This window comes from Sminthopsis crassicaudata, chromosome 2, assembly GCF_048593235.1.
Source record: "Sminthopsis crassicaudata isolate SCR6 chromosome 2, ASM4859323v1, whole genome shotgun sequence".
Taxonomy (NCBI): domain Eukaryota; kingdom Metazoa; phylum Chordata; class Mammalia; order Dasyuromorphia; family Dasyuridae; genus Sminthopsis; species Sminthopsis crassicaudata.
In genome coordinates, this window is record NC_133618.1 from 384,591,007 (window position 1) to 384,607,813 (window position 16,807).

Consider the following 16,807-nt stretch of genomic DNA (forward strand, 5'->3'; position numbering starts at 1 on the left):
CCCCTTCCCTCAGATGGCAGGTTGATCAATACATGTTAAATATATTAAAGTATAAATTAAATACAATATATGTACAAAAAGAATCAGACTGAAATAGTATACAATTAGCCTGTGAAGGAAATAAAAAATGCAGGCAGACAAAAATAGAGGGATTGGGAATTCTATATAGTGGTTCATAGTCATCTCCCAGAGTTCTTTTGCTGCGTGTAGCTGGTTCAATTCATTACTGCTCTATTGGAACTGATTTGGTTCATCTCATTGTTGAAGATGTCGATGTCCATCACAATTGATCAACATATAGTATTTTTGTTGAAGTATATAATGATCTCCTGGTCCTGCTCATTTCACTCAGCATCAGTTCATTTAAGTCTCTCCAAGCCTTTCTGAAATCATCCTGTTGGTCATTTCTTACAGAACAATAATATTCCATAATATTGATATACCACAATTTATTCACTTATTCTCCAATTGATGGGCATCCACTCAGTTTCCAGTTTCTGGCCACTACAAAGAGGGCTGCCACAAACATCTTGAAATTAGTTCTTATTTTATACTTTTAAAAAGTTATTCTGAAATTTTTTTAAAAAAATAGCATGTTTTAGTATGTAAAATATATTCATTCTTTGCTTAAATCCTTCTTAAATTATGTAAAAGAATATACATTCCCAAGAAGATTTACTCTTGATCAGTGATAGTAGAATTCTATAGGAGATCTGATAGGAAAGTTTGAGTCTGAAAAAATCTGACAACTAATTTCTGAGACATTCAAAAAGGTTCTTTCATTTAAAAAAATCCATATCAATCTTTAGTTCTTTCCTCCTACATTTTGCCACCCTAACCTCTTTACTTTAGTGGTAATCTACCACTCTATGTATTTTATTTTTCAGTGCATAAAGATAGACCAACATAATGAGGGAGATAAGAAATTTTTTTAATGCAAGTAGCAAAATAATAAATGCTCATTTTTATAGTGTGGGATTTAACATAACAATGTAAAGCCCTGGCAGACTGGCTCATTTTACCCTAGGCCATATAACTAATGTCAGAGCTATGATGCAGGTTTAGCCCTTCTGACTCCCAATACCAATGAATGTTCTTTCCACTATGCTTTACATTTACATTAGATTCAATTCTTTATAAGTTATTGAAAAGCAGATTTTAATAAAGTTGTCTTTTTGTAATAGTCAGTCTGAATAAGGTTTCTTTTTTGAGTCAAGAGAAAATGAACAAGTTTATATTTGTATACTTCAACTACTGTGTTTTGCACTTAATATTGTGGCATAAAAGCTTTCAATAATCATATTGTCTTTTCAGATATCCTAATTTGGACTTTGGATGGAAAAAATCTATTGACAGTAAATCTTTCATCTCAATTCCTAACTCCTCTTTAGCTGAAAATGAAAATTACTGTAAGCACAGCACAATTGTAGTCCCTGAAAATGCTGCACATCAAGGCACTAATAGAACCTCCTCTCTAGAAAATCATGACCAGATGTCTGTGACCTGCAGATCATTATTCAGTGAGTCACCCAGTAAGATCCAAATTGAAGTTTCCACAGAACTCACAGCAATTAATGGTATTTCATACAATAAAAATCTTGCCAATGGCAGTTATGATTTAGTCAATAGAGACTTTTGCCAAGGAAATCAGCTAAATTACTACAGGCAGGAAATACCTGTACAACCAACTACCTCATATCCCATTCAGAATTTATACAATAGTGAGAACCAGCCCAAACCCAACAATGAATGTACTCTGCTGAGTAATAAATACCTTGATGGAAATGCTAACAAATCTACCTCAGATGGATGCCCCACAAAGGCAGTGACAGTGACCACCAGTACTTCAGAAACTTCTATTACTTCAAAAGGGAGAATTGATTCTGAACAAAGCCCTTCTAATGGGTATTCCTCAAAAACGCTTGGCCCAAATCCTGGACTCATTCTTCAGGCTCTGACGCTTTCCAATGCTAGTGATGGATTTAACTTGGAGCGACTTGAAATGCTTGGTGACTCCTTTTTAAAGCACGCAATCACCACGTATCTGTTTTGCACTTACCCAGATGCTCATGAGGGCCGCCTTTCTTACATGAGAAGTAAAAAGGTAAGCAGTAATATACTCTAAACTTGCAAAACTTCCTCAAAAATAATTATCAGGCTTTATTTTTTGCATAGTGTTAATATTGTCAAATGTAATATCAATTTTGGAAATATAATTTGACTTCTGTGCACTTGGCAACATCAACTCTAGATTACTTTATTCCAGTGTTTATTTCCCTCTTCTCTGCAATAGCCAGCAAAGATCTAAATAGTAATAACACAATTCTTGACATGAACCTTTTTATCAGCAATGAAATTTAGAAGTTTCTCTGAGTTATCTGATTTTCTTAAGTACAGTGCTTTAATTCAAATGAAATATCAAAAGATGCTTTTTGATTTTTGACTAAATTGTTCAAAGCTCTACTTAAGTACTGGAGGCAGCAGAGGTAGAGTACAAATATAAATATACAAATAAAATTCCTTGTCCTAGGGAGGTTGCCATCTAATTAAAGAAATTATATATAAAAGTTATAAGACTGTAAGATGCTTAATTTGAATGGTACATAATTACTACTGTAATTCAGAGGAGGGAAAAGGAACTTCTCAGTGTTCATGGAAGACTTTACAGAGTAGATGAGCTTTGATCTAACTCTTAAAGAATAAGTAGGATTTGGCAAGAAAGGAAAAAGAATATTTCAGGCATATAGAGTACTGTGAGCTAGAGCTCAAAGCATTCTTTAAATAATATTTCAAGCAAATCATCAATTTCCGGAGGTAATAATAAGTTTGTCAATTTTTGATAAATGTAATATGAGCAAGCCATGGAGAAATTAGAGTTAAAAAAAAAGAACAGTGACAGGATTAAAATATCATATGGATGTAAATAAGGTGATTTTCTTACACATTACCTTTTTCTCTTTATGGAGTTAAAAGTCTTTTGATATGCTATGTAAGATTAAAAAATAATACTTGAACTGTGCTCAGAAATGCAGGTATTTAAATAGATCCATACTACTGATCTAAATGTTGAGACCCATTTAACTCTGTCTACCTTGTGTTACATTAAAATCAGTATTGTATTCATGATTGAATTTCAAAAAAAAATTAAGTTCTTAACTGTGTAAGACCAAGTTTCATTCTAGATAAAGAATTTGTGATATTCCGTTGTACATATAATTGGTATATTATGACATTATTGACTTTGAATATCGATTTTTTTTAGATTGCTAATCTGATCATCAAAAGCAATTATTTGATACTTAACGTCATTAAGTTTTGAGTTTGGAAATACAAATGCATATTTGTTTATTTTTCCATGTTCTATATTCTTAGTTGAAAAACAGTTTCTTTTCAGTTTAGTATGTATATACTAATATGTTAAAGTTTACGTTATATTATGTATGTATATATTATATACATTAGTTATGTTGTAATATTTTTCCTTTTTGTACTCAAGTTGTATGCTTTAATGAATGTTTAAAATCACTAGAAGGTTTGTTAATGTTTTGCTACTACTTTAAGGAATAATAGAAGAGTAAAGTATAGGTAAAGATATCTTACTTTAGTACTTCAGGGCTCTATAGTTTCATAAATGTCAGGTACTTCTGATTACATTACCTTCAGTAACCTGATCCTTGTACAACAGACATGTAATTTTTGACTGGGCGTGTACTTTAAAATCATTTTAGCCTGGTAAGAGCTATCAGAGTTGCACTCTCCTGAAGTAGCTTTTAAAAACACTTTTGTGCCACAGTGAGACATCAGTGAAAGTTTGTAGTTAAGGAAGTTATATTTAAAGGCATTACATATGCTTAGTATTAATGAAAAAATAGAAGGAAACAAAGAAAAATTGCATTCAGAGTGACCACAGAAAGCATAAAATATTGGGAAATTAATCTACTAAGGCCCACTTAGCACTTAGCAAAATACACCTATATTCTTTATAAAGAAGAAGAATTAAAGAAGTAGAGGTACAGTCACTATTTATTATTAAATAGAGTCTATATTGTATTATAATGCCAATTAAATTAATTCATAAATGTAGTGCTATCTGAATTAAATCAAGGAGTTACCTATATAACTTAACATTTTAAAAATTCATTTGGTGGAAGAAAAGATGTAAAAACTCGAGAAATAATGAAACAAGAAATAAAGAATATAGCATTATTTCATCTCAAACTATATTATAAAAATCATATTATATTCATCAAGTCTATCTGATACCAGTGGACTTTGAACAGCAAAATTCTGAAGTAAGTGAACACAATCCAGTGTTTCATAAATCTAAGAAGATAAGCTTCTGGGGCATGCCTACTTGACAAGATTGCATGAGAGAACTTAAAGCATTTTGGCAGAAAAGAGGTGTAGACCAGTCTACTCCATAAAACGCCGTGAGTTCCAAATGGGCACAAAATTTCAGTATAAAAACACGATTCCATATTTTTTAAGAGACAAGAATGAAAGGAGGTAACCCAATACCTTGAAAATCTATGGCTAGGAAAAAATTAAAAAAAAAAAGTTTAGTGGTTTTTTTATATTACCTATTTTGCCTATATCCCCCCTCCCCCAATTTTTATTCAAAGATCATCCCTTTTAATAAAGAACTTAAAAATGGAGGAAAGAAAAAGTTTAACAAAACTAATCAGTATATTAAACCATTAACATATAAATTGTTTTCTAAGTATCCTTGATCTCCCATTTCTGCAAATAAACTGGGGGAGGTGGTGGTTATGAGTCTTCTTTGAGGCCAAACTTTAGTTTATTCTGAATTCATGGAATTCAGTTGAGAATTTGTTATTATTTACATTTTACATTATAGTCATCATATATGCTGTTTTAATGATTTCATTTTGCATCTGTTTATATGTCTTTCCATATTTCTCAGTATTGATTATTTTTCTCATGGCAGAATAATAGTTTGTAATTACAAGTCATAATTTTCTTATCTGTTCCCCGTTGAATGGGCATCCATTTGTTTCTAGTTCTTTGCTACCATACACAAAATAAATGCTACTTTAAACATTTTTATATATATCAGGCTTTATTTTTGTCATCTCTCTCCTTGGGGTAAATTCCTAATAATGGAATCTCTGGGTCAAATAGATGTTTTAATCACTGTTAACCATATTATTCCAAATTGCTATAAGAGGAGATTGCCTAACCAGTAAAGAAATAGGGGGTGATTATAAAAGACAAAATAGACAGTTTTAGTTAAGTAAGATTTAAAAGCATTTGCGTAAATAAAATCAGTGCTTCCAAGATAAGTAGTGAAACTTAATTTTGGGGAAAAGGTCTTTGTTTCAAATATATCTGAATAAAATAAAACATTTGGGACAAGAGATCTAGAGACATTCTCCAAAAGATAGATGGTCAAAGAATATGAACAAAAAAAGTTCTCAAAAAAGTTAGCAAACTAACAACAGTCATGAAAGAATTTTATAAATTGCTCTACTAATAGTGAAGGTTAAAACCATTCTGATGTTTACTTCAGCTTCTAGGGTATCAAAGATGATAAAAGCTTGCAACAGTAAATGTTGGTGGGATATGGGCAAACAGACATGCTGACAAAAAAGCTATTAACAACTATTTGGAAAAACAGTTTGAAATTATGGACGGAAAGTCACTAAACCATCCATACATATTCTTTGTTCTAGCAGTTCTCTTCCCTGCCCCAGGTTTCTACCTTTAGAAAGTAAGTTACAAAAGTAAAAGGTCCTTAATACAGAATTTGCATAACAATACTCTTTGTAGTAGGAAAATACTGGAATTGTTATTTTTGGGGGAATGGAAAACTAATTTGAAATGTAGGAATTTAATGGAATATTATTATGGTACAAAGAAAATGTAGAAGAGGAATTCAGAGAAATATGGGAAAATTGGTATGAACTGATGCAAAGGGAAGATTAAGCTTCAAATTTACCATATGTAAAATGACTACAGTGTCAATGGAAAATATACAGAAAAGTTGCCTCATATTAGTTGCATTGATTAATGTCTTTGTCCCTAAGGAAAGAACAGGAAATATTCCTCCCTAACCAATGGGAAATGATGTTTATACTATGAAACCTGATTGCTTGTATTGGTTAGATTTTGTTTATAATTTTCTTACAAGAAAGATTGGAAGAGGATACATATTGGGAAATGATTCCATTTTTTATAATACATAAATAAAAAGTTATTGGTATTGGTGGTGGGAAATATTTGAATAGTTGAAGAAATTAATAAGGGAGAAAAGAAAACATGTTTATGCTGAATTTGGGGAAAAAAGTAAAATTTGAAGAAAACAACAAAAGCAGCTTTGTCTTATTTGAGTTCCATTGTACTATTCTGAGTATTGGTGTTTTATGAACATTTCTGTTGAAGGTCAGCAACTGTAATCTCTATCGCCTTGGGAAAAAGAAAGGTCTGCCCAGTCGCATGGTAGTGTCAATTTTTGATCCCCCTGTAAATTGGCTTCCTCCTGGTTATATAGTAAATCAAGACAAAAGTAACACAGATAAATGGGAGAAAGATGAAATGGTAAGTTCTTAATCTTTGATTTTTATGTAGCTAGCTATGTATTTCTTTCTTACTAGTTTTTTTCCCCTATATTCTAGTAATATATAAAATAAGATTTGGGGCCTCTCTTTCTGAATAAAGCTTTTTCTTAAAAAGTATAATTAAAACTTGATTGACTTAATTGACCCTTGGTTACAACAAAATATCCATAAATGTTTTCAAAATTTGCTGAGAACTAAATTCTTAACCACATTTTATTTCATTTCATTTCATTTTTATTTTAATAGTTTTTATTTACCAGATATATGCATGGATAATTTTACATTAACAATTGCCAAACCTTTTGTTCTTATTTTTCCCCTCCTTCCCTCCTCACCCCCCTCCCCCCATGGCAGGTTGACTGATACATGTTAAATATGTTAAAGTATAAATTAAATACAATATATGTATACATGTCCAAACAGGTTAACCACATTTTAACTGATAATAACCATTTGAATCCAGTCTACTGATAATATTGAGGCAATACCTAAAATAGTTTTTAGGAGTCCAATAGAAATAAGTTTTATTAGGGTCTTTCTGCATGCTCTTTTATTATTCAATTATTTCTATATATTTTGCCTTTTCTGGTAGAACTGCAGTGATTTTCAGTTTATTACTATTTTAAACTAATTTTTCAGTGAAACCAGCAACTATTTTTTTTTTTTGTCTATGATTTTCTTAAATTTTTCAATGACAAATGCCTTTTTAAAAAAGAAATAGGGAAAAATCTTTCTTTTTTTCTCAAAATGATTTTCTTTCACTTACAATGTTAACTGTTAAAAACAGAATGAAAAATGACTTGTGATCTCTAACCATGAGTTTCTGTACTATGTGCAAATAATCATTTCCAGCAAGATAGTTTTTGCTAGTAGAATTCAGAAATTACCCATCACTAAAAGCTCAGTTTTCCAGTTTATATTTTAGCCAGAAAAGAATATTGTTGTTGTTTTTTTTAATTTTGTAAACTTTTTAAAAAGTGATTTGCTTTGCAACCAGTTACATTTTAATTAATTTCATTGCATAAAAGATGACACATAACTTTTTAATCATTCCTACTTGTCTTTATTTACTTCTGTCCATTTTTCCTCTTAGGTAATCATGTATTTTCTGATTTTGGTTTAATTTTTTTTCCATTTTGCATTATTTTATAAAGGTCTTTTAATATTTCTTTGTTGTTTCCATTTGTCATTTTGAATTACTTGTTTTCATTTTGCTTTTTTTTGTATAAAAATTAAAAACATATCCATTATATCTTATTTTCTTTAATATTCCTTAATATTTTTCTATTGAATACAAAAATATCTTCCCTCTTGAGTTCTGATAAAGATACTTCATTTTCCTCAGTCTTTTTTTTTTAAATAGTTCATTTCTTTTTCTTGTGAACTTTAACAAAAACAAGCAAGCAAAAATTCACTATAAAAAGGTTGTAGGTTTCTTAAAAATAAAATTTTAGTTTTAGTAGTGAGAAATTAACCTGTAATCTTTAGGCTTAACTTCGAGGCCACCAGAGGGCACCTAGCAGGGTTACTGGAGTTTATAACACTAAATGTTGATTAAAAGAACTTGCTGAATTTACAAAATTGATCTTTTGGGCAATTCCATCTTTTAAATATTTATATGGTATTGCTAACAAAATACTAGTTTACATATGCCTGTAATAATTATTTTTAATGGTTGAGTTTTCATTTTCCTCAGCAACTCCTATTAACAGTTTTATAGACAGCTATGCCTGTAAATAAATATGCATTTCCTGAATAATGTTTTATAGTCTAGCAATGCATATTAAATGGTTCCAAATAGCATAATTTCTTCTTTGAAAAGTATATTGAGTGCATAGAGAGTTATCTTTAGCAAAAGCAAAATGGATTCAGGTCTAGGTATTTGATACATCATATTACCTATGTGACCTTAAAGTCACTTAACCTTACTGTATGTAGCCCAGGCAGCTCTGTGAGATTTTTGAATTGTACGGTAGTTGTACAGGTTGTACAGGTTCAAACCAATAAAATAAATAGAAAATAATTAAACTATTAATTCTTCTTTTTACTTGGAAAAATAGAGGTTTGTGATATTTGACTTTGTTACTTAAGCTGAAATTCTAGGTGCAATTCTAATATGCAAGCAGAAAAATTTTTAAAAATTGAGTTACCTAGCAGGCAGATAAAATGAAATCACAAGAGGAAAATAATGGAGGGAAAATTTAAATTTATTTGCAAGGTAACACAAAATTCAAAAATTGCATTTAGAATTTAATTTAAATTTAGAAGAATGTTAGAGAGAAAACTGGTATTACTTGGGTAATCTTTTGCAAAATGTTAGCTTCCTAATAAAAATAAGACAAGTTATTCTACTTTGTAAAGATCTATATTGAATAAAATTACTAGTTATTACTACATGTAAAAATAGGCATATAAAGAATATAGAGGCTCCGTTAGCGTGAAGGTTGCAAATCAGTCAACCATAGTTAACGTCGCAACAGATGTGAGAGACTGGAGAGAAGGCAGTTAGGGTGTCTGAAGTGTAGTGTATAGCAAGAAACAACCCTGTTAAGATCTGGATAATTAAACAGATGCCAAGTAAAGATCCAAAGTTTCATCAGGCAGAGATGTTAGAGGGTGCAGGGAGGTCAATGAATGAATGATAAAAATTATTAATCAGTGGGTGAGTTTTGCGTGGCTTGGTCATTAGGTTTTTGTAGTTGAATTACAACAATGGTTTTTCATGCCATAGGTTATGGTTAGAGTCCATACTAAAATTATAATGGAAATGATACTAATTTTTTTATTGTCTTTGTTACTGATTTTTGGGTTTGTTGCTTTTGCTTCTAAGCCATCTCCAGTATATGGAGGCTTAGGTCTTGTAGCCAGTATGGGTATTAAATCACTTTTCATTTTATATTTTGAACAATGAAGTATAATGTACCATCTTGGGTTTAACCATATTGTCTCCCACTTTATGTGTCATTTTCTCTCTTCTCCCCATAACCCTCCTTCATTTGACTTTTTGGCTAATGGAATGAAACTTCATAACATCTCACTGTTCTTTATGTTTGATTTTAATCCCTGATATTTTTTTCCACATCCATTTTTTTGTTATGCTGAAAAGAACATAAGAGATATTTTAATGCTGAGAAATAAGCATTTTTTTAAAATCTTGGGATAATTTAGATAGGATATCTAGTTGAATATTTACATTGAATTTAAGCTTTCTTTGAAAAGGTATGAAAACTTTATTAAAAAAATTTTTTTTGTTCTTTTAAAATAGAATAAAACAAGCCTTTCTATAGCATAGTATTAAAGTGATTATACATGAAACTACAAATCAAACCGCACAAATTTGCAATTATTTTTTCAAATATATAGTACAATTACCACATAAATCTTTTCCCTTTCTTTCCCAACACCCCACCATTAGAAATGGCAAAGGTAAAGGTAGATTAGAAATGGTATGGATAGCTGCCGTTAAACACGAATAGTTTGTGTGTATGTACACACACACACATATATATATATATATAAAACTATTCTTCATATACTTCTAGTTATCTGTTTTTTTCAATGAATACAGATATATATATCCTTTATCATTAATTTGGGCATCTATAAAATCAAAATAAATAATTCACTAAAGTTATTTTTAAAACAATATTTCTATTACTGTATACAATGCTGTCTTGGTTCCAGTTATTTTTCTCTTCAGTATAGTATTTCATGCAAGTCTTTTATGTTTTTTTCTAAAATCAGTGAGCTCATCATTTCTAACAACACAGTAGTAGTCTATCCCACTTATATACCACAATATGTTTTTTGGGGTTTTTAAATTTATTTTTTGTTTTTAACATGTTGATTTATGAATCATGTTGGGGGAAAAAATAAGAGAAAAAGGGAAAAACCAAAGGAGAGAGAAAAAAAAAATGGAAAAAAGAAGTGACTATAGCATGTGTTGATTACATTCAGTCTCCTTATTTTTTTTTTTTTTTTCTGAATGCACATATCATTTTCTGTCCAAAGTTTATTGGGATTGCTTTGAAGGTATGAAAACTTTTAAACCAATATATGTATTTTCTACCAGATTATAATTTATATAACTTAAACAGTTATGTGTGTGATATGACAAAAATGCCTTATTCAAACCAGTGGAAAACTTTTAACAGCCTAGCACAGTGCTCTGAACACATCAGGTACTTAATAAAGGTTTTGGTGTATTGAATTGAATGACAAACTTATATTGACCACTTACTATTTTCAGAACACTAATTTTTCTCCCTTAGGTGAAATGACTACCCTTGCCCTCAAAGATCTTTTGAGAAATATTTGATTTAAACATGAAATGTGTACATCAAGTAAAAACTTCATTTCAGTTGGAATCAGGGATGTGTTGGTAAATGTTTAACAACCAGATCTCCTAAAAGCTATGACACCCTTTTTTTCCCCCCTTGCAATTGGGATTAAGTGACTTGCCTAAGGTTATATAAAGCTGGGAAGTATTATGTTTCTGAGATCAAATTTGAACTCTGGTCCTCCTGACTTTAGGGCTGGTGCTCTATCCACTGTGTTACCTAGCTGCCCCATGACACTTTTAAGTTTAATCTACTTTATTAACATTTTCTTTGTCATTTTATTAAGTTTAGTGATGACCAGCAAAACAATAAAGCCCTGATTTGTAGACTCTGCCGGTTTCCAAAGTGTAAATGCTCATACTAGTGTACAACTGATTTTTAATTAAAATGATCAGAACTAATTGTTTTGTTTCCTACAGTTTTGATCATTCAACACTCTTTATTATGAGGGGCAAAGACTGGTATATTTCTTACCTAATATTTGATACAGAAATTGTAATTTGGAAAACGGCAGGTTTCAGCATGAAGCAATTTATTTTGTACTGTAATAGGAATTAGTTTCCATTGTCCTAATTTTGCTGCACAGGTGAGGTAGCTATAGTTCATATCTTTTTATTCAAACAGAAGTAGTTTTATATTTCTATGAAAGTTATTCTTATAATCATTATTTGACAACCATTTCCAGGTCTATATTTTGCAAACTTACTGTATTAATTAAAATTTAAGTGTGGTTGCAAATATTTGAGTTTGTTAACCATCTTTTCAAAGAAATGTAATAGAATTCCTCAACAATTTGATAAAATATTTGTTAATTTCTGAAATTCTTGAAAACAAAAAACCCCCAATAATATTTTAAAGGTTGTCATTGTTAAAATGTAATTTTAAAATAACTTTGAAAAGGATAATTTTTTTGGCAAATTTCTATAATTCTCAGAAAAGATACACTACCATTTAATCTTATCACTTCCCTAAAAGCTTTTGTTAATAAAATTGGAATTAGAATAGATTTCCTGACAAAAGTAAATTATGCCCTTTGTTATTCTAAACTCAGTAATTTTACTAGTTATAATTAGAAACAACAGTATCCTAATGATAATTGTAGCATTTTAAAAGTTACATAAACATAACAAACTTTAGTACAAAAGTGTAATCCCATATTTTCTTTTTTAAGCAAAGGAATTTCGTTTTAATGTATGGATTTATCCACATGCATAAATACTGCCAAAAATTTCAATAAAATACTGGCTTGATCTTTTTCATGAAAACTTCAGTCATCTTTTCTCTTTTAGTGGATAATTTTTTTTTTTTTTTGATGTGTATGGAGATCAAACCATTTTGTTACATCAAAAATTTAACTTTGTTAATTGTAATATCCTTGTTTTAATTCCATTGCCATACTTTTAAAAAATATTGGGACTCATAAAAAAAGTAAGGTTCTTATGTAAGGCATTCTTATTTATAAATATTCTTTTTAAAAATTTATTCTGCAAAAAAAATGCTCTGCTTTCATTTTCTTAATGAATATTGCAAATTTATGCTCTTGTACAAAACCTTAGTTCTTATTGGATAACTTCAAAAACAAACAGTAAAATGAACATGTCTTTGTTTATGTAATTAAATAACTTATTTTATGTTAATTGAAAGCAAATGGCCAATTTTTTACTTGACTTTTAGTATTTGAAGTAGTCATTCATTTGAAATTATCCATAACCCCTTGCTTTTATTGAATATCAAGTTGCTTTTTAAAGTGACAGTTATATTTTCCCTTCATTCTACCCTCTTTTTCTCTTTTCAGACAAAAGATAACATGTTGGCAAATGGTAAGCTAGATGAAGATTATGATGAGGAAGAAGATGAAGATCTGATGTGGAGGGTTCCAAAGGAGGAAGTGGATTATGAAGATGATTTCTTGGAGTATGATCAGGAACATATTAAGTTTATAGATAATATGTTAATGGGATCAGGGGCTTTTGTGAAGAAAATATCTCTTTCTCCATTTTCAACCAATGATTCAAATTATGAATGGAAAATGCCCAAAAAATCATCCCTAGGTAATATACCATTTTCATCTGATATTGATGATTTTGATTATAGTTCTTGGGATGCAATGTGCTATTTGGATCCTAGCAAGGCTGTTGAAGAAGATGATTTTGTAGTAGGGTTCTGGAATCCATCAGAAGAAAATTGTGGTATTGACACAGGAAAACAGTCAATTTCTTATGACTTGCATACAGAGCAGTGTATTGCTGATAAAAGCATTGCAGACTGTGTGGAAGCTCTACTGGGCTGCTATTTAACCAGCTGTGGTGAGAGAGCTGCTCAACTTTTTCTCTGTTCTTTGGGGCTGAAGGTGCTCCCAGTAATTAAAAGGAGTGATTGGGAGAACACATTATACCCCAGTAAGGATTTCAACAGTCAACAAAAGAACGTTTCAGTGAACTTTGCTTCTATCTCTGTAGCCAATTTACAGTCTTCTTTATATAAAGACTTAGAATATGGCTGTTTGAAGATTCCTCCAAGGTGCATGTTTGATTATCCAGATGCCGAAAAAACACTGAATCACCTTATATCAGGCTTTGAAAATTTTGAAAAGAAAATTAACTACAATTTCAAGAATAAAGCTTACCTTCTTCAAGCATTTACTCATGCCTCCTACCACTACAATACCATCACTGGTAAGATCTCGTAAAATACAACTTTATTACTTTAAAAATAAAATTCAGTATCAATTACTTTTTGGTTTTGTGGAGAATGATATCTTTATGTTCATGAGAAGTGTTTACTTTCTGTGAGAACCAAGCTCTTTGGAAAATATGAAAGTGTTTATCTTTGACACTCTTGGCATTCTCAATTCTTAGATTTATCAGCTTTTTTCAAACATTATAGTTATGTTTGGACATACCTCCTTTTCACCTCCCTGCTCCAAATTTGAACCTCCCTTATAAACAAAGAAAACCAGTTAAGCAAAAACACCCATGAATAGGCCTGTCAGTTTATATGTTCTAGCTTAGTAATCACATGTCTGAGCAAACAGTGTAAGAGATACATTTTATTTATCTGTTCTCATGCACTTTGATTGCTTTTCTAAGTTACTCATGGTTGGCTTCCTTTTACTAATTATATTACTAATTTCATTTACATTATTATAGTCATTGTGCATAATTTTTTGGGTTCTGTTTTGATCTGTGTTAGTTGATCAAATCTTCCCATGTTTCTCTCAGTTCTTCATATTTGCAATTTCTTATAGTACAGTAACATTCCATTATATTCATTCCAGTTTATTCACCCATTGGTTAGTATATGCTTTTTTTTTTTTTTTTTTAAACTTAGCAGCAAAAAATGCTGCCTTTTTTTCTTTTCTTTTCTTTTTTTTTTTTTTTTTCCAGTGATGAATACCAAAATGTTGGTATCAAATTATCAGATTTGGCAGCCCAAGCTCAAGTATGCCATTGCATATAATAGATATTTTAATTTTTATAGATTGTACAGATTACATATCAATCTATATTTTTTAGAACAGAATCATAGCTATTTCTGTCTACCCTTCCTATGTTTCTTTTTCTTCTGTAAACATACATAATACTATATTATTTTAGCTAAATCTGTTTTAAGGTGGTAACCCTTTTTACTTTTGCTCTCCGATGGCCTGTCTTTGGCTGTCCTTAGGGAGCCTATTTGTTAACTTTTCCACTAGTTTTGGAGTTTTTCCCTTAACTTATTAATTCCTTTTTTCTTGCTTGTTTTTTTTTTTTTTTTTTTTTTTAGTAATTTCTTTGTTTTCTTCTGAGTTAAATAGTAGAATCCCCCTTCCTCTTCTCTGTTTTTTAATTTAAAAATTTTTCTGTGCCTTTTTCTTAAAAAAATTTTTTCTTTCCTTCATTCTCTTTGTTATCTGTCTTCCCTTCAATATGTGACCCTTCTACTTATTTTGTCCTTCTTTAGTGTCTGAATTCCTCATTGCATTGAAACTTCCTATTTGGGGTTACCTTCCTCTAAATAGCTTCTTTGTTATTGCCTCAGATATTTTGTCCAAACACCCTTCCCACCCCCCACCACAATTCCTTTCATTTTGTCATGTTCTGAAAAGTACCAATTACTGCTGGAGATAGAGAGAATATTGTCCCATGGTAGGAATTTTCCTTTGTCCCTGTGTGCAGTTCATTAATAAACTTTGCTCCCTTCCTCTTGGTAGTTTTCCCCCCATTTGCCTTAAAATTTGAGAGGTCCATGTTCTACTTTTCAGTTGTTAGTTGCTCATATTTGATCAGATTCTTCTTTTCTTCAGAGAATGAATGTTCTCTTTAAATATCAAATCCCTGTAGATCATAACCATTGTAAGATATCCATCTCCCTTTATAGAATATTTCTTTCCTCTCATAAGACCATTCATCAGCAGTATTTCCTTTAACTACTGAAACAAGATTCTTTCCTCATTTGCCCATTCTCCTATAAATTCTCTTTTTTTTGAGAGGCAATAATAGTGATTTTCCTTTTCTTGTTAGCCTTTGACTTGTTTTGGCTACCTTGCATATTCTTCCCTTTCATCTGTTTATGCAATTTCCACATTGATTCATCTGTAGGCAGGATGTTGTGAAGTTTAGTCCATGATATTTTTCATTATCACCTCTATTTATCCTCTACTTTCAGTCTTGTCCCTCTACATTTAGAAAGAAATCTCTTAATGGTTTCTCTGTTGTTATTCTTGGTGGTTATACTTACTTAACCACTTATACTTACTTATTTCTGTTGTCTGTGTTTTTGAGAAGCAAATAATTTAACTACATTGTATCTTGCTTGCAATTTGCAAAAAAATTTTTTTTTTTTTTTTTTTTTTTTTTCCTGGAGGCAATTTGTGTATTCTTCTGATCTTTGTTCAGAGGTTATGGGCAGATTTCTTGTATTATTTCTGGCCTTATACTGTTGAAATTTTTTTGTGTTTTCTGAGAACCACATAATCCTTAACTTGTCTATATATATCCTGTGTTTGAGATCAATATAGTTTGCTTATGTGGAGATCGTGTTTTCATTTAATGTTAATATTACTTCCTTCTCTGCCATTTTATGCTTCACTTTTGTGTATTTGTCTCCTATTTGTTAACTTGGTAAACCTTGCCATAATAAATTCACGTTTTTCTATTATGCCAATTATTTCTGCTTTATAGGCCACAAATTCCATTTTTATAATTTTTATTTTTCCTATAAACTATTCAAGAGCACCCTGTGCTGTTTTTGAAATCTACTCGGTACTTTGCCTTACCAGGTACTGATTCATTTTCCTTTTTCTTTCAGTATTTATGCACTGCTATCTGAACTCTTTAGTTAATCTGGTGGCTTCATTTCCTTCTGTTACTAATTCTTTCCTGTTACTTTGTCTATATCTGCTCAATTTTTTAACTGAATTTTCTTCCTTCTGAGATCTTTGACAATTTTAGTCTTTTAACTTCTCTTTAGTAGTTGCTTCTCATTCACTTTCCAACTACTTCCCCCAGGGGTAAATAGTAATATAATCATGGAGCTGGTTCTCAAAACTATCTTAGCCTCTTCCCATACTGGCCATTTCACAGTCTTAGACCATGTAGACAGTTGAAATTGCTTTATCTATTGTATCTTCTATTTTGGAGAAGCTTAAGAGGTACTGAAGAGCAGAGAAAATGTCTAGTATTGGTCATGTGACCCAGAAATCCTGTGCTTCCCAATAATGCCTATTCAAGATGACTTTATCCATAACTTGGTTCTGTACTTTGGATAGGGCTCTATATCCTTTTCTTCTGTCTGATCTGGGGGGGGGGGGGAGAGAGGTGTAGAGCTGAATTTGTTTCAAAGACCATCTAAAGGGCTTCATTTCACATGAGGCCTTTCTGATGTCCTGACCTGCTAGTCCCATTCCCT

At 30.9% G+C, this 16,807-nt stretch overlaps 1 protein-coding gene across 1 annotated transcript in view; it reads left to right on the forward strand.

Moving 5' to 3' along the window:
* Positions 1-16,807, forward strand: part of DICER1 (dicer 1, ribonuclease III) — a 52,911-nt gene that overhangs the window by 28,112 nt on the left and 7,992 nt on the right. The window contains 3 exon segments of the mRNA XM_074291381.1: positions 1,315-2,104; positions 6,403-6,558; positions 12,714-13,593. Coding sequence (XP_074147482.1) covers positions 1,315-2,104; positions 6,403-6,558; positions 12,714-13,593 — 1,826 coding nt within the window.